This window comes from Miscanthus floridulus, chromosome 16, assembly GCF_019320115.1.
Source record: "Miscanthus floridulus cultivar M001 chromosome 16, ASM1932011v1, whole genome shotgun sequence".
NCBI lineage: Eukaryota > Viridiplantae > Streptophyta > Magnoliopsida > Poales > Poaceae > Miscanthus > Miscanthus floridulus.
The window spans coordinates 45,164,955-45,189,463 of NC_089595.1; the positions used below are offsets into that span (position 1 = coordinate 45,164,955).

General features: G+C 52.4%; 1 protein-coding gene across 7 annotated transcripts; it reads right to left on the reverse strand.

Moving 5' to 3' along the window:
* Positions 1 to 3,068: 3,068 nt before the first annotated feature.
* LOC136511986 (WPP domain-interacting tail-anchored protein 1-like) lies at positions 3,069 to 19,764 on the reverse strand. 7 transcript variants are annotated; one of them, XR_010772941.1, is made up of 7 exons: positions 19,586 to 19,764; positions 19,328 to 19,440; positions 18,669 to 19,189; positions 17,477 to 18,600; positions 4,620 to 4,784; positions 3,526 to 3,800; positions 3,069 to 3,439 (listed from the first exon to the last, which is right to left on the reverse strand). XR_010772941.1 is itself a non-coding variant. In XM_066505994.1 (7 exons), exons 3-7 carry the CDS (start codon positions 19,162 to 19,164, stop codon positions 3,404 to 3,406), a joined length of 1,932 nt encoding a protein of 643 aa, XP_066362091.1. In that variant the 5' UTR covers positions 19,165 to 19,189; positions 19,328 to 19,440; positions 19,586 to 19,764; the 3' UTR covers positions 3,069 to 3,403. The 7 variants fall into 7 exon arrangements, 6 of the variants coding, with proteins under 6 accessions (XP_066362091.1, XP_066362088.1, XP_066362089.1 ...); XM_066505994.1 differs by having other exon boundaries at positions 3,690 to 3,800; XM_066505991.1 differs by having other exon boundaries at positions 3,529 to 3,800.
* Between the last annotated feature and the right edge of the window lie 4,745 nt (positions 19,765 to 24,509).

Sequence of the window (24,509 nt, forward strand, 5' to 3'; positions counted from 1 at the left end):
TTAGCATTTAGGAAAACACTGCCGAGCCCGTTACGATCCAGGGGTTCGAAGGCTGGGCCCTCGAGGGTCTCGACAGCCGCCCTAGGACAAACAGAGTCAGGGATGACTATGGGCAAGCCCGTACATGGACGAGGCCCAAGCAAGCAATTGCTTGGGATGCCCTAAGTCGTGTCCGAGACCAGCAGGGAGGTCTCTGAATGGGATCCCACCGTAGGGAGGCACCAAGCCCCCAGGGCCAATCGAACGGCCCTAGGACCCACTAGAGAAGCCCTCTAGTACTTTTGGAGTGCGTCTCTGGATTGCACGGGCCTCCACTCGGACTTACCCGGTAACAGCTCATCGGAGGTGTCACTGCTCGCCCACCGAGGGTAGCCTGGCATACTCCACCCCTCCTTTTGAACGAAAAGGATGCGCGAGGGCCGCACAAAAAAGACAGGGAAACTCCTGATCGCCCTCTTGCTCCGAGCAGAGGCTCGGGGGCTCTTCCTGCAACCAAGCCGAGACCCAGCGACCCGAACTCGCACTCGGGGGCTCAGCAAACGCGATAAACACCCCTCCTTCCGAATGAAAACGATGCGCGAGGGCCACACAAAAAAGACAGGAAAACTCCTGATCGCCCTCTTGCTCCGAGCAGAGGCTCGGGGGCTCTTCCTGCAACCAAGTCAAGACCCGGTGACCCAAACTCGCACTCGTGGGCTCGGTAAACGCAATAAAACCCTCACTCAACATGAGAAAAGCCCCTGGAGGAATAAATCCACTCCTCCAGGGCCTCGGGGGCTACACCCGGCGGGTGCGCTCGCGCGCATCCACCGAGGCCTCGAGTACGAAACACCACCATGCCAGGAGCTGTCGCGAGCCAAGTCTCGTCAAAACCTCAGGGAGAGCGCTCACACTCTCCCCGAGGCTCGGGGGCTACTGTCGGGTACCATAAAAGGGGTCCCCTAAGCAAGAGCCGAAAAAATCGCTTAGACCTTGTAAAAATCGAAGTCAAGAGACAACCACTGGCAAACCCCCACCTTATCTGAGGCTCGGCTGGACCGCCCGGCCCACCTCGAACAATATCCGGGCTCACCCGAAGCGGGCTCGGCCCAGAACGAAACCACGAGGCCTCGGACAAGGTACCGATTCTCCGACTCGCCCGAGGCCCCGCCCGTAAGGCCTCGGACGAGGTACCGATTCTCCGACTCGCCCGAGGCCCCGCGCGTAAGGCCTCGGATGAGGTACCGATTCTCCGACTCGCCCGAGGCCCCGCCCGTAAGACCTCGGACGAGGTACCGATTCTTCGCCTCGCCCGAGGCCCCACGCCATAAGGCCTCGGACAAGGTACCGATTCTCCGCCTCGCCCGAGGCCCCGCGCCATGAGGTCTCGGACGAGGTACCGATTCTCCGACTCGCTCGAGGTCGGCTCGGCATCAACCCCGTCACCTCCGCCTTGACCGAGTTCTCTAACAGGACGTCATATCCAACCAACGCGTCCAACCACTCCCGCGACGTCAGCCGAACGACGGCTCGATACAGCGGAGTGGCCGACGAGATGGGAGTCACATCGACGCCATGCTGTCCGGGACAGGACGGGGCAGGGGTTACCGGCCACTGTGCTCGGCACTGTGCCGACGACTGACACCCGTGCAGCACTATGCTGCCTAACCCCTGCTCCAAGGACAACGCGGCGTGAGAGCCAAGTCCGGGTCCCTGTAGCCTCGGAATCAATGTACGAGACCAACTGCTCCCTCCGAGCCTCGGCTATCCGCTTCTGGGCTCCTGTAGCCTCGAGACTCGCGCCCACCGAGCCCCCCACAATGGTTCAGCCTCTGCACTGACTGGGCCTCGGCTCTCTACGTTGTCAGCGCTCTGGGACCGGCACGTCGTCCGCCGTACGCGCCATGTCCTACGTCGGGCTGCAGGAGCTACCACGTCGTGCACAGGACCTAGCTCCTGTAGCCTCGGAATCAGTATACCCGCGCCATCGCATCAACCCGACCTCGGCACTCCGCGCTGGTCGAACATACGGTGACCAGCACGCCTCCAACAGAAGAAGGCGCACATGCCACCCCAGGAGCTCCCACGTCGCACAGGATCAGGCGTGACCGGCGCGTCGCTCCAGTGCACCGAGGACAAGGCTGCTCCACCGACCATGCCACCACAGTGACAAGCTACAGGGCTTGGACATACCGCCTCTGCTCACAAAACGCCACGTAGCAAATCCATGTACCGCCCCGTGCCTCCCTTCGACTATAAAAGGGAGTGACCAGGGCCGCTTCTAGGCAGGAGACTCACACGCGCAAGCAACGCACAACGCTCTGTAACACGCACGCTTCCTCACTGCAAGAGATCAACATCTCAAGCAACCCACGCCACTCTACGCAGAGACCTGGGACTAGCTCCCTCTCTCGCTCAGCTTGTAAGCCCCTACTACAAGTACCTCGGTGCAAAGAATACAAGATCGCTCTCTCAGACTGGACGTAGGGCACCTATTGCCTGAACCAGTATAAATCTTGTGTCTCTTTGCATCACCATCCGGGATTAGGGGCACGCAGTACACTTTCACTGGTTGGTTGAGGACCCGCCGGACCAAAACACCGACAATAGCATAGTGATCTATAGAATTCATTTTCATCTCTCACCCTATGAATTTGAGATAGGCTTATTTGTGAGCTTGGGAAAGTTATCAAATATCAAATTCCAAGCCAAATAGGCTAATTCATTATGTAGATTTTAATTTCTCTAAAATACAGGGATGCAAACGGCCCCTAAGGTAAATCTCACAAAAACACATTAAATTTTTCAAGACAATAACAATAGTGGAGTTTTATCAACGAGCTTTGCGTAACCACAATTTTTTTTATAGTATTTACTATTTTAGGGCTATCAAGCGTTTGTAGACATGTATTTCCACCGCACCAGGGCTTAGAACTGAGTTTCAGGGCCAGACCATCATGGGTGTGATTCAATTGGGACAACGAAAATGCCTTCCACAATGGAATATAGGGCGTGTTTGAATTTTGATAGCATAAATTTGGGGCATTGAAAATAATCAACAACACTGTTCCAGTAAATTCCATTAGTACTAACAGTAAATAGTCCACAAGGAGAGTGACTGATGCATATTCTTTCACTCTGACGAGTAAACAGTTACAACATATTTCTCGTGATCTGACAGTATTTCCTCCACAAAGAAACAGTAAAAATGACACTGTGATTAGCATCATCACAGAAACTCAGGTCGAAGTTGAAGGCACGAGCAGTCTAGCACAAATCTACAATAAAAAAAAAGAGAGTAGCGTTGGAGGCTCCCACATGAGTAGGGTCTGGGGAAGGAATAAACCGAGACAAGTCTTTCCGCCGCAAAATCTACGGAGAGGCTGCTTCGAATCCACGACATGGTGACTCAGTGAGACAGCTCTCACCACTGCACCAGGCCTGCCCTTCTAGCACAAATCTACAATACAATACACAAAATTGCTCAACTGATAGACAAAGTGGGAGCAAAGATGGTATGTAAATACTAAATACTAGTACACGGACGACCTAAATGTTTAGGTGATAGTGTTGACCGCATCAGCAAAATTAGACTATCATGCAGGGCTGCCATCTTCATGTAACAAGAATACTACGACAGCAGCCAACAACACTAGATATACCACAAAAGTATATTTCCGGTTTAGTAGTGATGGCTCTAAGGTGCGCACTGTTTCATGAATGTCATCCAATGTGGAATCATCCTCCGAAGTGGAAACATCCTGTGATGGACTCTGAGTCTTAACTTCATCATTATCAATAGGATCTGATGGTTTCTGCACCTACATACACATGTAAAAAAGTTGTGTTCAAATGTGCGAAGAGTTTATATAATTCCGAAATCCGGCTAAGTGCAGAAGCACATGCAACGAATTCAAATGTGCAAAGAGTTTCTTAGCAACAGGGATCCAAGATGCACGTGTGTTATCTACATATAAACTCAGTCACAAGTATCTCTTTCCTGAATATGTTTAATGTTTTTACATTAGAAAATCTGATGGATGGGGCAACAAGCATGCAAGTGTATGTAGACAAATTAAAACAATTAACCACTCTGACTGCAGTGGCTGAGGTCTCAAAAAGAAAAAGAAAAGGTTGTTGAACTACAGTGATTCGTGCGTTTGAAAAAAAAAATGACTGAAAAAGTTCAGCAAACCTATGTGTTAGTTGGTGACAAAGTAACTGTTAAAGAACTTTTGCGCCCTGTTATGCAACGCTACTTCAGCAGTACTTTTCAGCGAACGAGTGTTTTCCTCTCACAACAAATCAGCATAAGCAGCAGCATAAGCCAAATTTTCATACATGCAGTAAGTATATATTTAAACCAATACTTCAGCAAGGGTAGAAATAAATTTAAATACCAGCATTTTGCAAGTAACTGTGTAGTTTTGTCTAGACAAAGTACTAAGGGAGCATAATCTAGTTAGCCAAAGCCCAACTCTGCTTGAGCTATACTCAAACTCAAGCAAAGCCCAGGCCAAACCAAATCAATCAATGGTATATGGAAATAATTTGACAATCCAACGACTACGGTTACAACACTTTATGATCTCTTGTATTCTACTTGGAAGGAGGTACTGAGTCATATGACAAGATGTTACCACAGTTTGTGATGGCAAAGAATCTGGACATATTTCCTCAGCTTTTTTAGTTGACTGAAATTCAGTGCGATTGGAAGTAGCCTTTTTGCTCATTTGTATGCTACCATTAATATCCTCTTTACATTTTTTAACCAACATCTTGTTCTTCTTTGTTAACGTAGCAACCTGCAACCATCAGGAAGAGCCAAAACAGTATATTACCCCAACAATAATATAAGATTCGAATAATCACACAAAATAGTTTCAAAATACATACTCATGGATTCAATCTTGATCACAAAACCTATTTCAAATAGCTATGTCCGAAAAACAGTATTGGCATACGGTGCTTAATGTATCATAAGTTCATAACAAATTATACAATAGAACACATTCAATAGAATATGGAGAACTGGCACACTATTTGTTGGAACCTATCCTACTGCGCAGAGAGTATGAGTGAGAGATGGGTGGACGGGGTTTGAACGCCCGGCGGCGAGTCGGCGGCGCCGTGCTCGGCGCCGGTTGCTAGGGCAGTGGAACGTGAGACACGAGAGCTGGGGGGCACCAGGGAGCAAGAGAGATAACTCTAATCTCTGGCTGCCTTTTTCATTAACCAAATGTTTAGCCTTATAGGCAAATTCAACACACTGCTAACAAACTCCTGAAAATGCTCAAGTGATCTAACAAACCAAAATGATCTAACAACCCAACTAAACCGATCCTGAAAAGATGGCGCCAAGTCCCGCGGTGATCGCGCCCAGCTCGTCTCCGCTCGCCGCGCGCGCCTTCTAGCCACTGCTGCGCTTCTTCCTCTGATAGGTATGGCCCACCATAACATCTCCCCCCCCCCCCCCCCCCCCCTCGGGAAACAGCTCGTCCTCGAGGACGAGCTGGAAGGAGGGATGCGCGGCGCGGAAAGCATCGACCGGCTCCCAAGTGGCCTTAGACGCCGGCATGTTCGCCCACTGGACTAGGATGTGCCAAGCGCCGCAACGCAGGCTGGAACGCAGCACACGCTCCAGTTGCTGAAGAGGTCGCCCATGTTGGAGCGGAGGAAGTGCCGGAACAGATGTCGGAGGAGTGCCACGGAATGGTTTCAGCACACCCACATAAAACACATCGTGGATACGATCACCTTCGGGCAGCTGCAGACGGTAGGCCACCGTGCCCACGTGTTCCAGCACTTGGTACGGCCCGGCATACTTGGGGCCGAGCTTGCCACGGGCGCCGGGAACCAGAGACTGAGTAGGCCAATGCAGCAGACGCAGCCATACCCAGTCCCCGACGGTGTCGGCGAGCGTACTCCTGCACCTGGAGCAAACGGGCGCGTACCTCAGTGAGGAACTCGTCGCGGTTGGCCAGCATGGCGTCGACGGTGTCGGTGTGAGTGCTACCTGGCTCATAGGGTAGCAGGGCCGGCGGCGCTCGACCGTAGACCACCGTGAACGGCGTAGTGCGGAGAGCCAAGTGAAATGAGCTGTTGTAACAATACTCCGCCCATGGGAGCCAGTCGAGCCAGTCATGTGGCGGTCACCGGTGATGCACCGGAGGTACATGGCGATCGTCTTGTTCACCGCCTCGGACTGGCCGTCGGTTTGCGGATGGAAGGCCGTGCTCATCCGCAGCTGGACGCCGGCCCACCGGAAGAGGTCGCGCCAAACATGCCCGGTGAACACGGGGTCGCGGTCGCTGATGATCGAGTCGGGGAAGCCGTGCAAGCGGACGATGTCGTGGAAGAAGGCACGGGCGACGGAGGACGCCGTGTACGGGTGGCCCAGCGGGATGAAGTGGGTGTACTTTGAGAACCTATCAACCACCGTGAGGATGACGCTCTTTCCATGTACCTTGGGGAGCGCCGAGACAAAGTCCATGGAGATAGCGGACCAGACACGGGAGGGCACCGACAGCGGCTGAAGGAGGTTGGCGGGGTGCAGCGGCTCGGTCTTGTTCCGCTGGCAAGTGGTGCACGAGCGGATGTAGTCGCGGACGGTGCGCCGGTCGTGCTCGAGGAAGAAGTCAGTGCGGAGACGTTGGAGCGTCTTCTGGACTCCTTCGTGGCCCACCATGTGGGTGAGCTGGAGGACGTCGGGGAGGACCGCCGAGGTGCTCAGAACGAACACCCGTCCGTCGTGGAGGATGAGGCCGTCTTTGACGCGCCACGAGTCACCGTGGTCACCCGCGGCCACGGCGCTCCCGCAGTTTGTCGAAGGCAGCCAGCTCATGGCAGAGGTCATCGAAGAGCTTGAAGGTGGGCACTGAGAGCGAGGATAAGAGCGGGTCGTCACCGTCACGGCGCGACAGAGCGTCCGCAACCGTGTTGAGCCGACCAGGCCAATACTCCACCCTGAAATCAAAACCAAATAATTTGCTAATCCATTGGTGCTACGGGTTCGTGGATAGCCGCTGATCCAACATGAACTTCAGCGCGTAATGATCGGTGCGCACGACAAAAGCACGACCCTAGAGGTAGTGGCGCCAACGGTAGACGGCTTGGACGAGCCCGATGAGCTCGCGCTCGTACGCGGTGACCTTGAGATGACGGGCGGCGAACGGCTTGCTGAAGAAGGCAAGTGGACCAGCGCCTTGATGAAGGATGGCGCCAAAGCCAGAGCCCGAGGCGTCACAGTCCACCACGAACTCGTTGCTGAAGTCGGGCAGGTGCAGGACTGGAGCCGTGGATAGGGCGCTCTTGAGGGCGGCGAACGCTGTGGTGGTGGCCTCAGTCCACTGGAATCCCTCGTTCCTGAGGAGGTGTGTCAACGGCGCTGCAATGGTGCCAAAATCTTGAATGAAGCGCCGGTAATACCCTACCAAGCCGAGGAACCCACGCAGGCCACAGGCGGAACGCGGTTGCGGCCAGGACTGCACGGCCTCCACCTTGTCCTCATCCATGGCGACGCCTGCTGCCGAGATCACGTGGCCCAAGTAATGGACCGAGGTGGTGGCGAAGGCGCACTTGGAGCGCTTGATGTGCAGCTGGTGCTCGCGCAGGACGTTGAGGACGACGCGCAGGTGCTGAAGGTGCTCGGTCCAGGAAGAGCTGTAAATGAGGATATCGTCGAAGAAGACGAGGACGCACCGGCGGAGGAACGGCTTGAGGACGAAGTTCATCAGCGCCTGGAATGTTGATGGCACATTGGACAGCCTGAAGGGCATGACCAAAAACTCGAAATGGCCATGGTGAGTGCGGAACGCCGTCTTGGCCACGTCTTCAGGATGGACGTGGACCTGGTGGTACCCCAACCGGAGATTGAGCTTCATGAAGAATCTTGCGCCGTGGAGCTCATCCAAGAGTTCCTCGACGACGGGAATAGGAAACTTGTCCTTGACCGTGGCCGAGTTGAGAGCCCTGTAGTCGACGCAGAACCGCCATGAGGCGTCTTGTTTCTTGACTAGCAGCACCGGAGCCGAGAATGGCGACGTGCTGGGTCGGATAATGCCCTGCTGGAGCATAGCTTCACACTGCGCCTCCAACTCGTCCTTTTGGAGCTGGGGGTATCTGTAGGGGCGAACGGCAACAGGCTCTGCAGCCGGTTTGAGGTGAATGCGGTGATCACAAGGCCGCGCCGGAGGCAGGCCTGTCGGAGCAGTGAACACATCATCGTAGGAGTCGAGGAGCCACTCCAGTAGCACCGGCTCAGTACCGCGGGTGGCTTGCAGGCGCCCTGTCGACGGGATGTCCGTGCGGGTAGAACTGATGCCCTTCCAGAGCACGCGGTAGCCATGGTGCCAAAATGCCATACAGAGATCATCAAAGTCCCAAAGGATTGGCCCCAGTGTGCGGATCGAGTAGCAGTCCAGCGTAAAGTGCTCCTCGCTAGGGATGAAAACGGATCGGATACGGACGGATATCACCGATATTACATTTGTTTTCATATTTCTGTCCGGATTCGGATTCGAATACGGATAGTGTCAACTATGTCGGATAGGATACGATTGGATATCGACATCATAAATATGCGATTTGAGTATTCGGATACGGATACGGTATCGGATGTTGGATATCCGAACTCGGATACGGACAGATCTCAACCCCTCTAAACGGATTCGGTTTCGAATACGGTCGGAAAATATCCATACCGTTTTCATCCCTACTTCTCGCCGATGTGGATGGCGACGTCGCAGGCAAGGCCACGGCACACCACGCGGTCGCCATTAGCCACCACGACATGGGCGTTGCGGCTGTCATGGAACTGGAGCCCAGCCCGGTGCGCCGCCGTGGAGCTGATGAAATTGTGCGTCGAGCCCGAATAGAGGAGGGCCGTGAACTCCTGCGCGCCCACCTGTATGCGCAGCTGCATCGTGTCCTCGGTGCGAATCCCCGTGATCGCCAAGAGTGAGATCATCGGTGTCTCAGGGTCAAAGGCCGCGGGCTCGGCAGTGGGAGCCGTCGCGGCGTCGGCGGGTGCGTCTTCCTCGAACACTTCAACGATGTAATCCGAGACCTCGAGGTAAAAGAGGTGGGGGCATTTGTGGCCGCAGACGTACGGTTCGTCGCAGTTGTAGCACAGGCCGAGCTTGCGGCGATCGGCCATCTCGGCAGGAGTCAGACGCTTGAACGGTCGAGGGGGAGCCGAGGGTGACGCCAATTGTGCTTTAGTGGCCCCCGCGGCCGGTGGTGGAGCGGTAATGGCAGCCGAGGCACGACGATGAGGCCGTGGGGGAGGAGCCGGCAGCGCCAAAGCCGGAGCAACGTTGCGGCGCTCCTAGGCACGTGCCAGGCTCATGGCGCGCTGCAGGTCTTGAGGGTCATGCAACTCCACATCGATGTGGATGTGCTCCGGGACACCCCCAGTGAAGAGCTGAGCCTGCTGGTGCGGCGTGAGTTGGACGGCGTGCGCCATGCAGGCCTGGAAAGCCTCCTGATAGGCGGCGACGTTGGCCGGGAGTGGCAGACGAGCCAGCTCGGCTAAGTGGTTGGTGAGGAGGGGCGGCCCGAAACGCTGATGGCATAAGCGCTTGAACTCTTCCCAGGCAGGCTCGCCAGCGTCGCGCTCCAAGACATAGTACCATTGTTGGGCGGTACCAGTGAGATGGAACGAGGCAAGCCACACCTTGTCGCCGTCGGGAGTGCGCTGGGCGCGGAAGAACCGGTCGCATCTGTTGAACCAGCCCAGCAGGTCGTCCTTGACATCATAGATAGGGAAGGACAGCTTGTGATATCGTGGTACCGCCGCGGGCTCCGGCTCCGGAGGGACGTGTGGAAGCGGGTGTGGCATGTGCATGGGGGCTGACAGCAGTGGCGCCTACATGATGGAGGAGAAGGAAGGAACAGGGGATGGCGAGTGGGGGAAGTTGATGTGTGTGATGGGAACGCCCAGCGATGGCGGCGCCGACTGGGCGGACACGGCCACGGAGGCTGGGAGGGACGGAGCGGCGGCGGGAAGAGAGGGTGCCAACGGCGGCGCGGAGGACAACTCCGAGAGGACCGGGCCCGACGCCGGTAGCTGGGGAATACCACCGTAGCCCGGGAGACCGTACGGCAAGACGGCCGGTGCGGAGGCCGTGGGACCTGTTAGTCGCTGAATTCTCACTCTTGGTAGTAGCAGAATTCTTACTCTCATCGAGAGAGGATGACACTAGGAGTTGGGACAATTTTCTGGTTTATTTCTCAATGCCATGCCAACTTGAGGGGTTGGGGATACATATTTATAGGGTGCAAGCCAGCCAAGCATATGCTAAGGTACTAGTCTAAGATGCTAATATGCTGTCCTCTAAGATGCTGTCCTAAGATGCCTCTAAGATGCTGTCCTAAGAAGTTGTCCAGTTAAGATGTTGCTGTCCTCCAGTCCCTGCTGTCCTCCAGTCAAGGATGCTGGGCAGCAAGACCACCATGCTGTTGCAGCCCCACAAAGACTGCTGCAGCCCCACAAATACCACAGAAACTTATCCCATCATTCTCCCCCTAAGTCTTCTGCGTCGTCTTGTGGGAAAGTTGAACCATTCTGGTCCTGGAGCAGAGCTCAAGGCACTTGATCCTCCCAAGGGGCTTGGTGAGCAGATCCGCAAGCTTGTCCTTAGTGTTGATGTAGCTCGCCTTGATGCTCCCTTCCTCCACACAGCCTCAGATGAAGTGGTACCTCACCCGGATGTGCTTGCTACATTCATGGAAGACGGGGTTCTTTGCCAGGGCCAAAGCGGACTTGCTGTCCACCCTGAGCTCCACCGCTCTAGTGTCTCTGCCGAGGAGATCACCAAGCAGTCGAGCGAGCCAGAGCGCCTGAGTCGAAGCGGTGGAGGCCGCTATGTACTCGGCCTCGCAGCTGGACAGGGCCACCACTGCTGCTTGACCGACTGCCAGCTAACGAGGCACTTACCGAGGAAGAAGAGGATCCCGCTCGTGCTCTTGCTGATGTCGATGTCACCAGCGAGGTCGCTGTCGCTGTACCCGACGAAGTGTGCTGCCCCAAGGCACCTAGGGTAGTAGAGGCCGTGGTCGAGAGTCCCCGCAATGTAGCGGATGATTCTCTTCACAGCCTGCTGGTGCTCCGTTGTCGGTCGCTGCATGAACCGACTAACGTAGCCGACGGAGAATGCCAAGTTCGGCCGTGTGTGGGCGAGGTAGCGAAGGCTCCCCACAAGACGCCGGTAGTGCGTAGCGTCCACCTCCTCCGTCGTGCTGTCGTGGCTCAGCTTCAGCCTCTCCTCCATCGGAGTGAGAGCTGGGTTGCAGTCGGTGAGCCCAGCTAGCTCAACGACGCGCTTGGCGTAGGCGGTCATTCGAAGCGTGATCCCGGAGTCATCCTGGTGCACCTCGATTCCCAGGTAGAAGGAGAGAGGCCCTAGGTCACTCATCTGGAAGGTGGCCTTCATCTCTTTCTTGAATGCCGCCACCTCCGCATCCTTGGTGCCGGTGATCACCAAGTCGTCGACGTAGACACCCACCAGCAGAGCATTTCCTCCACTGCCCCGTCGGTAGATGGCCGCCTCGTGCGGGCTTTGCTCGAAGCCCATTCCCTTTAGCGTGGAATCCAGCTTGGCATTCCACGCCCTCGGTGCCTGCCGCAAGCCATAGAGGGCCTTGCGCAGGCGGAGCACCTTGCCCTCCTTGCCGGGGATCGCAAATCCCGGCAGCTGGTGCACGTAGACCTCCTCCTTCAAGTCGCCGTTAAGGAACGCCGACTTGACGTCCATGTGATGAACACGCCAGCCCTCCTGGGCAGCTAGCGCAAGGAGTCGCACAGACTCCATCTGTGCCACGGGAGCAAAGGCGTCGTCGAAGTCGACATCCTCCTACTGCACGAAACCTCGTGCCACCAAGCGAGCCTTGTGCTTGACGATGGCACCGGCTTCATCCCTCTTCAGCTTGTACACCCACTTAAGGGTGATCGCGCGGTGACCACGAGAAAGGTCAGCAAACTCCCAGGTGCGGTTCTTCTCAACCGCATCCATCTCCAACTGCATCGCGGTGCGCCATGCCGCGTGTCTCTCGGCCTCTACAAACGACCAAGGCACGCCGTCGTCACACGCAAGGTGCAACTGCGCCTCCAGGTTGTGAGGCACCGGTCCCGGCACCGGCTGGTCGCTGAGAAGGTTCTCCATCGTACGGTACCGCAACGGCTCGCCGTCGTGGTACGCGTCGACGCGCTCCTCGTCGTGAGAGAGCGGAGTAGTGAGCTCAACCGGGCAGTGCTCGACACGAGCTGGTGGTGGAGTAGACGTGCCCAGAGTGGTGCCTGTCGGTGCTAGAGTGCGTGGCGTTGCCGGCTGTGGTGGAGCCGGCGAAGAACTCATCGCAGCCGAGGTCCTGGCTGGAGAGCGTGGTGCTGTCGGAGTAGCAGGCGCCGGGGTCGGTGGAGGCTCGGGGACTGGGGTAGACGCGCTCGCCGAAGAAGAGCTGCCTACTCCCCCAGCTCCCTCGAAGTGGACGTACTCGACAGTGAAGTCGTCGTACGTCGGAGCCGAGCCGTCGTCCACCGCCTTGTCCCACGCCCATCCTCGCCCTTCGTCGAACACAACGTCGCGCGCCGTGCGCACACGCTGTGTCTTCGGGTCGAGGATGCGGTAGACCTTCGAGCCCTCCGCATAGCCGATGAACACTGTCGGAGTGCTCCTGTCGTCGAGCTTACTGATGTGGCCAAGCTCCTTGGCGAACGCGAGGCAACCGAAGACCCGTAAGTGGAAGACCGCCGGCTTGCGCCCATGCCAAGCCTCGTACGGCGTCCTGCCGTCGAGCGCCTTGGTAGGCGAGCGGTTGAGGATGTAGACGGCCGTCACCACCGCCTCTCCCCAGAAGACAGCCGGCATCCCCCTCTCCTTGAGGAGGGCCCGAGCCATCCCCACAACCGTCTGGTTGCGCCGCTCGACGACGCCGTTCTGCTGCGGGCTGTACGGCGCGTAGTAGTGTCGCTAAATGCCCTCGTCAGCGCAGTACGACGCGAATTCAGCCGCCGTTGTCGGTGCGCAACACGCGCAACTTGCGGCCGCACTCCGCCTCCACAGCAGCCTGCGCGCGCCTGATGGCATTCGCAGCCTCTCCCTTGCTGCCGAGGACCATCACCCACATGTAGCAGGAGAGGTTGTCGACGAGCAGCAGGAAGTAGCGTCGTCCTCCCAGTGTGGCCGGTGTCACCGGGCCACACAAGTCCCCGTGCACAAGCTCGAGCCTCTCCTTGGCTCGAAAGCTCGCCCGCTGGGGAAAGGGGAGTCGCCTCTGCTTCGTCAACACGCAGACATCGCAGAGTTGCTCCACATGGTCGAGGCACGGCAGGCCTCGCACCATCTCCGTGGCACTGAGCCGCTTCAGGGCCTCAAAGTGAAGGTGTCCGAAACGCTCGTGCCACTGCCACGCCTCGTCGTCCCGACGAGCAGCGAGACTGAGGGGTTGTGCCACCTGCACGTTAAGGACGTAGAGTCGATTTGCGCTTCTGGATACCTTGGCAAGAAGGCGACGACGACGATCCCAAATTCTCATGACTCCGTCCTCAACTACCACGCGCGAACCGTTCTCATCCAGCTATCCCAAGCTGATGATGGAGTTCCTCAACGCGGGGATGTAGTAGACTCCGGTGAGCAGCCTGTGCTCACCAGACACGGCAGTGAAGATGACGGAGCCGACGCCCTTGATCTCCACGCCGCAGGCATCCCCAAACTTGACGGAGCCTCGGACGCTAGAGTCAAGCTCGGTGAAGAACTCCCGTCGACCAGTCATGTGATGGGTGGCGCCGGTGTCGAGGCACCACCCGTCAGTCTTGTCGTTGCCGGAGCTGTCGCCGAGGAGGGTGTGTGCTTTTGGCTCGTCAAGGTGGAGGAGAGCCGTTGCGGCCGGTGCCGCTGGAGGTAGCTCGATGCTTGCATGTGCCATGAATAGAGCCGGCTCCTCCTCCGCCTGTGCGACGTGGGCCTGGCCACGTCGTGGCTGTCGGCAATCCTTGGCCCAATGGCCAAGCTGGCCGCAGTTGCGGCAGGCGTCGCTCGTGCCGGCTTGTGCCTGCCGGCGGCGCCGCCCTGGGCGCCTCCGCGGGCATCACCCTCGGCACGTCCTCGCGCCCCGGCCTGGGCGTCTCTGCATGCCTTGCGTGGCTTGCCACGCTTGCGGCCGCCTGTCGCGGAAGATGGCTCCCCCTTCTTCCGGTCACCTTGGCTGGCAAGCCACTGCTCCCGAGTGAGAAGGAGCTTCCCGCCAGTGGTGATGGGCTCCGAGGGGGACGGTGGCTCATCGCTGTCGACGACCTTGAGGCGACCTATCGCCTCCTCGATTGACATCGTGGAGAGATCCAGCAGAAACTCGATCGAGCGAACCATCTGCTTGTACTTCTCGGGGACGCAGCAGAAGAGCTTTTCGACAGCTCTCCTCGCCGTAGGTGTCATCGCCGAACTGCACCATCTTCTACAACAGAGTGTTGAGACAGAGAGCAAAGTCATCAACGTCCTCACCTGGCTTGAAGGCCAGGTTCTCCCACTCCTTGCGAAGTGCCTGCAGTGTGGACTTGCGGGCGCGGTCGCTGCCGATGCGTGCCGCAGCGATGGCCTCCCAAGCCTCCTTGGCAGTCCGCTTGTTGGTAAGCGAGAACTGCATCTCGGGCAGGACTGCAGCGATGAGGGCATCCAGCGCCCGTCGATCTAGGTCGTAGTCGACGTCGTCGTATCGGACTGCCTCCCACATGTGCCGCACCTAGAGCTTTACCCTCATCACCGCCACTCGACGTAGTTGGTTTTGGTGAGGGTAGGCCACCCACCGCCGGGACCGACGTCCCGGACAACAGTCTGGAGCCCGTGGTAACCACGGTACCGATCCGGGAAGAGCGAGCCACGCTGCCTGTGAAGGCCGCGCTCTCCATCGACCCGTCCGCCACCGTTGCCGTGCACGCCTCCTCTAGGAGCGCCGCCGGCGCGTTCGCGCCTGTTTGGGCTGCCGCCGCGCTCGTGGGCGTGCGCGGCTCCTCCAGGAGTGCCATCACCGTGCGCGCCTCCTCCAGGAGCGCCGCCAGCGCGTCCGCGCCTGCCTGAGCTGCCGCCACGCTCGTGGGCGTGCACGGCTGCCCCAAAAAGCGCCACCGCCGTGCGCGCCTCCTCCAGGAGCGCCGTCAGCGCGTCCGCGCCTGTCTGGGCTGCCGCCACGCTCGTGGGCGTGCGCGGCTGCCCACTGCGCCGCCTGCGCTCGCGCTGCCTCCCTCTCTAGCAGCTCGAGGTCCGCGTCGGCGGTATCGTCAGCGGAAATGGAGCTGCCGATGTTGCCGCACAGAGCCTCGACCTCCGCTGCCGCCGCACGCGCTGCATCTGCCGCCGCCGCTACTTCCGCCTCCGCTCTGGCTGTTGCCAGCTCCGCCGCTGCCAGCCTCGACGCCCTTGCCGCTGCCGCAGCGGTCTCTGCCGCAGCTCGCTCGCGTTCCTCTGCCGCGGCAAGTTCGGCCTCCTACCGACGCCGCGTGCTCGAGGCGACCGAGCGCTGAGACTGCCCTGCAGACATGACGCGCTACCGGAGGGCTGCTGCGTGGGGAGAGGGCTGCTCTCGTCTGCGCAGAGAGGGAGGAGTGAGCAGGAGTGGCCGGAGCTGCTGCTGCTCGCAGCTGGGGCTGTTGTGTGGCTGGGAAAGGAGATGATCAGGAGATGCTCAGGCTACAGGATAGTACGGCTCTGATACCAGTTGTTAGTCGATGAATTCTCACTCTTGGTAGTAGCAGAATTCTTACTCTAATCGAGAGAGGATGACACTAGGAGTTGGGACAATTTTCTGGTTTATTTCTCAATGCCATGCCAACCTGAGGGGTTGGGGATACATATTTATAGGCTGCTAGCCAGCCAAGCATATGCTAAGATGCTAGTCTAAGATGCTAATATGTTGTCCTCTAAGATGTTGTCTTAAGATGCCTCTAAGATGCTGTCCTAAGATGCCTCTAAGATGCTGTCCTAAGATGCTGTCCAGTCAAGATGCTGCTGTCCTCTAGTCCCTGCTGTCCTCCAGTCAAGGATGCTAGGCAGCAAGACCACCATGCTGTTGCAGCCCCACAAAGACCACAGAGACTTATCCCATCACGACCCACATCCCACAAGAGCGGCCATGCGCGTGGTGAGGTCCCCCATCTGGTGCTGCATCCCGTAGATGGCGGCGGTGAGCACATTGAGGGCGTCGGTGGGGATCGCGGTGAGCTGTGGCTGCGAAAAGTGCGGTGGCGCGCTGGGAACGACAGCGGAGCTGGTGACCACGGGGGCAGATGGAATGACGAGAGGCGAAGTGGTGGTGGCGGCGGCGGTGGTGGACACGACGGAGGCGGACGACGATCCAAGACCAGACATGGCTGATACCAGATTGTTGGAACCTATCCTACTGCGCAGAGAGTAGGAGTGAGAGATGGGTGGACGTGGTTTGAACGCCCGGCGGCAAGTCGGCAGCGCCATGCTCATCGCCGGTTGCTAGGGCAGTGGAACGTGAGACACGAGAGCTGGGGGCGCCAGGGAGCAAGAGAGATAACTCTAATCTCTGGCTGCCTTTTTCATTAACCAAATGTTTAGCCTTATAGGCAAATTCAACACGCTGCTAACAAACTCCTGAAAATGCTTAAGTGATCTAACAAACCAAAATGATCTAACAACGCAAGTAAATCGATGCTGAAAAGATGGCGCCAAGTCCCGCGGTGACCACGTCCAGCGCGCCGCGGTGATGGCGCCTAGCTCGTCTCCGCTTGCCGCGCGCGCCTTCTAGCCACTGCTGCGCTTCTTCCTCTGATAGGTCCAGCCCACCATAACACTATTGCTAGAAAGTTAACTTTTCAATTTAACCACTTGAATAAATGTTGCTTATGACACCTGGCAGAATATATTTTTTTCTATGTGTTAACTAAAGTAAATTAATGTAAAACATAAACTCAGAAACTTGTGTTCAAAAGTAGTGTCCCTCAAAACACGGTATACAATAACATTACTAGCCCACATCTGATGATTCTCCAGCAAAATGTTTATGAAGTGATACTAAATTGATAATTTCGAGATCATGTGTTGTTTACATGCAGCAGCTTGGACAGCATTTACCAACCAATGTCCAAGTCACACTAGTGTAATCTATAATCTTATCTTGAACCCATATCATTGGCTAAGTGCTACTAAGAGAATCAAACACTCCTACAGATATTCACAGACCTGTCCAAATATGGCATAGCCTACCAAATGCAGTTCTGAAAAACATCTTGCCTTCCAACTGAACCTATTGTTTCTACATCCGCCAGAGACCAGCCTCTGAATTAGGAATCCACAAGATAAAATCCATACAACATCCAGCACACAGAAGTTAAATGCTTCAGCACAAGAATTATTTCGAATCATGTACACTTATTTTGGATTCTAAACAATAGTAACACAATATATAGGTGTGTATATAGAAACAAGAATTAAAATTGACAACTGTAATTTTTTTCCTGGAAATACGTGTGTGCATATACCTGAAGATGAAGTCGTTCTCTTTCCAGTGCCAATTTTCTGACCAAATCAGTAATAATTTTAGTTCTCACACCAATGTCCTTGGCAGTGGACACCTTCGCATGGTTGGCTTCACGTAACGAGTTCTCTAGACTTTCTACTCGACCTCTTAGAAATGCTAGCTCTTCACTAAGTTCTAAATTTGTGTCTGTTAACCGTGTGCACTTTGATTCAGCACTCTCAGCTCTGGTTTCAGCTTTTGAAACTTTGCCCTTCAGATCTTCGATAATATGTTCCATATCAGACATTGTACATTTCAGCATACCCTGCTGTTCAACAATGGCATCAACTGCTGCCTTTGCATGCTCTAATTGGGTATTTGACTCTGTAAGTTTCTTCTCCAAAAGATTGGCCTTATCTGACTTCTCGCTTTTAAGGGCATCTAGTTCCCCATTAAGCTCTATATTAGCTACAGTTAGCTGCATACACCTTATTTCTGCATTTTGTGCTCTGCTTTCTGCTCGTGAAACATCAACTTTGATATTCTTAATTGTATTTTCCATTGTGCTCAGCTCAGATTGCAATGAATTTTGCTCCTCCTGCCTTGTTTCTGCTGAAGCTAGTGACAATTGGAGTTGGAAATTGGATTCGTTCAACTGTTTTTCTAACTCCTGTATTTTATCCTGTAATGATGGTGATCCAGCTTCAACTTTGTCACTCTCTTTTTCCACCTTGTCTGGGCTATTTTCCAGAAAAGACAACTTTGTCAAGCTTTGTTCTAGTTTTGACTTGAGATCATCTTTTGTACATTTTAGCGCACTTACATGAAACTGCATGTTATTAGGCCTATTTATAAGTTCCTTTGAAGTTCCAAAAAGTAGATCTGAAGCATTTTCTGCTTCAAACATTCTACCTGAAACTGTTTCAGTTGATTCCTCGAGGAAATAGATTTCCTCTTCCTGATGATGGAGCTTCAGCCTGAGGTCTTCTATGACAGATAAAGAATCAGATAGCTTCTTTTCAAGATCTAGCTCACTTGCTATGGATTTTTCTAACATATGTAAAACATTTCCGTGTTGATCTTCTGTCTGCGTACCAGTTTGATATGACAGATGGCCATTATCACATCCAACAGCTTCAATGGTCCCTGTACACATGCAGTTAGGGAAGGACAAATGTAATCAGTACATAATCTATGGAGAAGTGATTATTTACCTTCCTTATCGTGGGAAAACACAATGGCTTTCTCAAACTTTGCAGACTCATTCCTAATATCAGCAATTAGCTCTTGCATCTGCTTCAAGGACAATTTAGCTGCATCCATTCTAGCTTTTACCTTGCCTCCAGACTCTTCTTCATAATCCTGATGCTCTATACTTTTAATATCAGCTTGAAGAGAACTAATCAAGTTATGTAGCTCCTTGACTTCTGCATCAAGAATGCCATACAAGATGTCCAATTCAAAAGCATTTTCTGCAGTCTCCGAAGAAATAGACTCATCTTCAAGCGTAGTAGGCTCAAAGTCAGTAGCCTGACGAGCTATTTCCATAACCAGCATCTCCAAATTTAATAATTTCTCGGAGGCAAATGCAATATCGAGCTCTATTCTTGAGAGAATTTCTACATTGCTTCCTCCCATGTTCACTGTATCTCCAAATGGCAGGGTTCTTTCTTGGGACATGTCATCATGTTTGTAGATCATGGAATCCATAATTGTTGTCGTGACTCCTGCTGTCCTGCACATTGGTCAACAGAAACGATATGTTGCTAAAGGTAACAAGATTTAAATGAAAAAACAGTAACAAAAAAAATGGAGATGCAGTCAAATCTTGTAGCTTTATTTAGTCAGGAAGTTAAATAGTGTTAATACTTACCTAAAAGCCACCAAGACAGTGTAGTAATTTGAAGCTTAACTGACTATAGCTCAACCCACAGAAGCCAATTGATGTATAGAGAAGTAAAGGATATGGGTGTACACATCTACACCCTGATAATTTAGCAAGAAAATCGAAGTTAGTAGGCATAATAGTATACACATGTAATTAGATCAGATCCGAATATAAATAGCTCAAGTTAGGGTTTCAATGCTCGGTTTCAGACAGCAGCAAGGGAAGAGAAAAGGGTGGGCATACCTGATGGGTACGAGTCGCCGACGAACTCCTGGCACCTGGCGTAGGGTGGCGGCGGCGCTCGCCCGGTCGGTGAACGGGATCCTCACCCTGAACAACGCCAGAGCCCAGAGAGCAGTCAGGTGTCAGGTCTCAGGAGACGGATCGAACGTCGGCGCTTCCGCTCGCAGTTCCCAACAGGTTCTAGGCACGTTCGTTACCGTCCAGCCCTCCACGCGCTGGGCCTCGGCCCAACCAGAACGTCGGGAGAATAGAGTTTCAGACGCTTACTTTTTTCCTTTTTTTGGCACGGCTGCCGCGTCACTGATTAAGGAACATGTACGCCACTCTGCTGCACTCCATCTCTTCTTGCAGCAGTGTTCTTCTGATTTGGTAATTAGATTGTGTTGGAACTGATTGTTCAACTTGCTTACATAAAAACAGCATCTGTATATTTGAGACGGAAGAAAATAGATGTGTAACCCACGGTTGTTCTTTTTTAGGCCTTCTTTAGAACGCGGGCACATTCACAGGAATGAGTTATTTTTTATCAGAAAAATGGAGGAAACAGGAAAACCTCCTCCAATCCAAAGGGAGCCTTATCGATGAGATTAGACTTTTTCTCTACTTTTGACAATAATATGTTAAAGTAATAGACCCTTTCTCTAAACCATACATGTCCATCGGCATCGTGTTTAACTATTATTCTTTTATTTTGCAAGGAGAAACCACAGATGGTGTTGCTGCTGAATTCTAGTAGTACGAATCATGCTCTTCTTTGCCCTGGAATATGGCTCATCAGCCTCTTTGCCCTTGGCCATGATGCTCAAATAGTTTTTGGTTTTGCGGTTCAAGTGTAAAGTTCAGCATTTATGTCATATATAAACTTAAATACTCGGTGCCTGGAAACTTTTGCCTTATCCCTTCTTAGACAAAAGCATTGCAGGTAGTCCTCTAATTTATTTTTATTCCATTTGCTTCTAATTTATATTTATTCTTCGTGGAACTGGAACAGTAAGGTTTACCGTCGGGATGCCTTCCCATACCAGGATGAACTAAAGATGTACACCCGGTATCAGAGGCAACATGTCATTGAGTAGAAGAAAACTATTGGAATATTTACTCCGATAAAGAGCATCTCCAATAATTTCTAATAAAGTCTCTCAATCTAGGATTTTTAATAAAAATAGAAAAAATCCATCTCCAACGGTTCTCAATCTCACCTCCAAATCTTTTTGCGCTCGAAACAAAAAAGAAGGGAGACGCGCATCTATGTGCCAATCTAAAGGTGGGAGGTCATGAAAAAGAATAAAGAGTAGAAAAATATTCTTAATGCAAATGTACAAGAGAAAAAGAATATATAAAAGTGGTTAGAATAATTTAAAAATAGTATAGGATTCCTGATGTAAAATTATCTTCTATATTTTATGAGTGAATTATTGGAAACCGTTGGACATTGTCTCATTTATTCCTCCCAATAATTTTTGTAACACCCTTGGTGTTAAATACCTGATTAGCGATAGGTTAAAGATAATGAAACTTGATTAGTAAGTTTCATGTGCTCTGTAATGATCTCTTGTTTGTAATACTAAAAATGTGGAGTAAAAGTTCTTTTAAATTATAGCCAACTTAAATCTTTTTAGGGAAAGACAAATCTTTTGTTAGTAAAAAATGTGCATGAATAGTGTTGCTTAAGTGCTTTGCATGAACCTAAGTGTATTTGGATCGTATGTGGTGCTTGCATAATGATTGAAATCAAAAGAGCACAAAATGACAAGGCCTTCTTTGTTTGAATCACCTTTTGTTAATATAGAGTCAACATATGTGATGCCAACCAACTTTGCTTTTGTGCTTAAACATCTCTAAATGAGTTTGTGAACAAAAGTTGTTTAGGATTCATGTTGGAAAATATGGAGAAAATGCTTAAAAATGTCAAAAACCCTAATTGGTGTTAATTGCTTGATAGCTTGTTAAAGGCCGAATAAATAAATAATTTATTAAGAAACTCTGAAATATGTCCGTGTGAAAAACTTGGTACAAGTTATGAACTTTGTGGTGGAGTGCTTGTTGGTGCTTAGTTTGCATGTTTGATAGATTAGTTAAGGCTCCAAAGTTTAAATCAGATTCAGTTTTCCTGAGGAGATTGGGAAGTTTCCTAGTGTTGGAAGGTCATCGACGTTGCAATGTTAACGCTCCATGTTCTCCTAATCAGTCTGGCTAATGATCATGATCCCTTAACCAAAGTTGGAGAGTGAACCGTGTAGAAGTTTTTTTGTACAGGATGTGGGTCCCACAGCTTGACCAAATGCGCTGCAGGTTGCTTCCAAGAGGGGCACTTGGCCACTGCCGTCGCCCATGCCCTGCTCTGGCCATGTGCACGCACAGCGGCGGCGGCCTCGTCGCGCTGTGCCTCTGGCTTCTTGAGGACGCCGAGCTCGCCCCGCTCACTCTCAGCTTCTCCCTCTGCTACTCCCGCTCGCACCCTCTCCCTGCTCTACCGCTCACGCCGCTCGTCATGGCCATCGGGGGAGCTCCCACGACTGCCGCAGTTCCCCTACCTCTGAGATCCCTCGCGCCCCACTGCGTGCACCACCGCCTCCTCCTCACTCCCCTCTGTGCCCCGCTCGCGCTCGCTGGAGCCCGCGTCGTCGGGAGACACCGTGGCCCCTAGTCGGGTTGCCGCGGCGCAGTACGCACATGGCCAGGCCGCTGCGCCCTACCCTGGCGCGGGTGGTGCCAACCGCGGGTGCGCGGTGTTCGCCCGATGCCACACAAACCCTCCTCGTCGACCGCCGCGCCTCACAGCACCACTGCCGCCTGCTGCCCCAAGCCGGCGAAGCAGCCATCGCCACGGCTAGTGCGCATGTGGCCAGCTCGCCTCGGTCGAGCTTCCTCGGGTGTGGCACCATGGAGACTCCCCAGCACCTGTTTCCCCGCCGCCGACGAGTCAGTGCCGACCAGAATCGGCCGCTCCGAGCGCGTGCTTTGCTCTGTTGCGTGAAGAAGAAGAAGGGCGTGAGAAGAGAAATAGAAAGAAGGCCAGGGTTCTAGTTGTAAAGGTACCAGAGACATAGTTTTGGTGGAAGGGCAAATATAGATTTGGAGAAAATCCAGGGTTCTCGATGCAAAGCGTGTTTTCCTTTTCCTGTTTTCTTTTTCTTTCATGTGTAAATAGGATGAAACTTCTATAATTCATAGTAAATCACATAAAAATCATAAAAATGTCGAACCAGTTTTGTTACACTCCACATGACTAGATCTGTGCATTAGACATATAATATCGCGTGCTTTAGTGTAAGGTTTTTGTTGTATAGATAATTTAAGTTTTTATGTGTATAATTAATAGAGGATGTTTGGGTAGTGCAAATGCAGTGAAATTTTTATGGTAAACTAGTATGGATGTGTGTGTGCTCTGGTAAAAATTTCATGTCCAATGAATGTTTATTTACTGAATTATTGATTTATCATGTGTCGCATGCTTTTATTACCATTAAATCTTAATCAATTGTTAGTAAATAATCTGCTTATACAGAAATTATGAAATTTATGCAGTAGTTATGTTTAGTTAAGATGAATCACCCATAAGTTTTCCATGTCCAAAAGAGATGTTTGGTGCACCACCTTTTTATTCCTTGGTTATAATTATTAAAGCTTTTATATATGTTAAGTGTTTAGATTAGGGTTAATATATGTTGTCTATACTACTTGTTTTACATGATGACTAGGCAAAGTGTGTTTAGTAAGTAGAAGTGTGCTTAGCATGTTATGATAAGCTTTCACTTGTATGTTTGAAATGCAAATGGTTGTTTTGCTCACTTGTGTAATAATAGTAACTCGCAAGTAAGTCGCTAGGAGAGGATGAGAGTCGAACCTCCAACGTTTAGTTACCCTTCACCGTGATGACGTGTTGCTTGTCTTGTAGTGTGTTTTGTAAATGTCTTGTTATGCTTGTTTGATTGAAGCATGCATTGCATCTATGCATACCACTTAGGTCGATGATGGTTGATGGATCAATTGGTGGATTATGAAGTAGAACCAGAAGTCAGTGTAATGGTGGTCAAATTAGAAGATGGAGGATGTTGATCATGTCCTGAAGATTGAAGAATACTAACATAGTATAATGATGGTTTACTCAGGCAAGCCCCGGTGTATAACCCCTATTTTTATAGCACTTATATTATTATGTTGTTCATGCATTAAGTTATAGGATTTGCTTGAAACCCACCTGCATAAATATTCTATCCTATGAGTCCTACTAGTATGATAGAAATCGTGTAGTATGCCATGCTATATAACTTACGGTAGAAGTCAAGTGATGTGCTGTCACTCGCGAGAAATAGGTCCTGGTTATATTATTATTGCTATGACATGGTTTGGATATGGATAATAATTGGAGACCGGGCATGACTATGAGCTTTGGTTTGGATATGGTTGGTTATACAGAGCAAGGCTCTGGTTGCATTTTTCTGCCTGTGTCGATTAAGGACCGTTCGTTGGTGGCCATTTGAAAGTTTGAAGGTATCGAACACATAACAGGGGCCTGAGTTACAGTTGACTGTGAAGTTTAGTACTTCCTTATGACTAAGGTGCGCAAAATGTTTATTGGAGTGTTTCTCTGGCCATTCTAGCGGTTGTGTTTTGGGAGGGAAATGTCCATGGTAAAACTTATGAGGGGAGGAACGCGTCGTCGGTTCACGGGGCGGGCCTCATAGGGTGGGTTCCCCGGGGTGGTTAGATCATTTCGGGCCTTGGTCATACGGTTGGAATGGTTGCCTTGTACGTGCTCTGTCGAGAGAAGTACGGGCGTGTGTTTGGGATTGCCCAGCTGGATGTACATCGATTGCAATCGCCGCCCTCCTTGGATATGGATACCACTTATCATTTCACTATCATTGTAGTTGAAAGATCCTTGTTTGGTTTTGGTAATTGAGTGACAACTTAGGTGGGC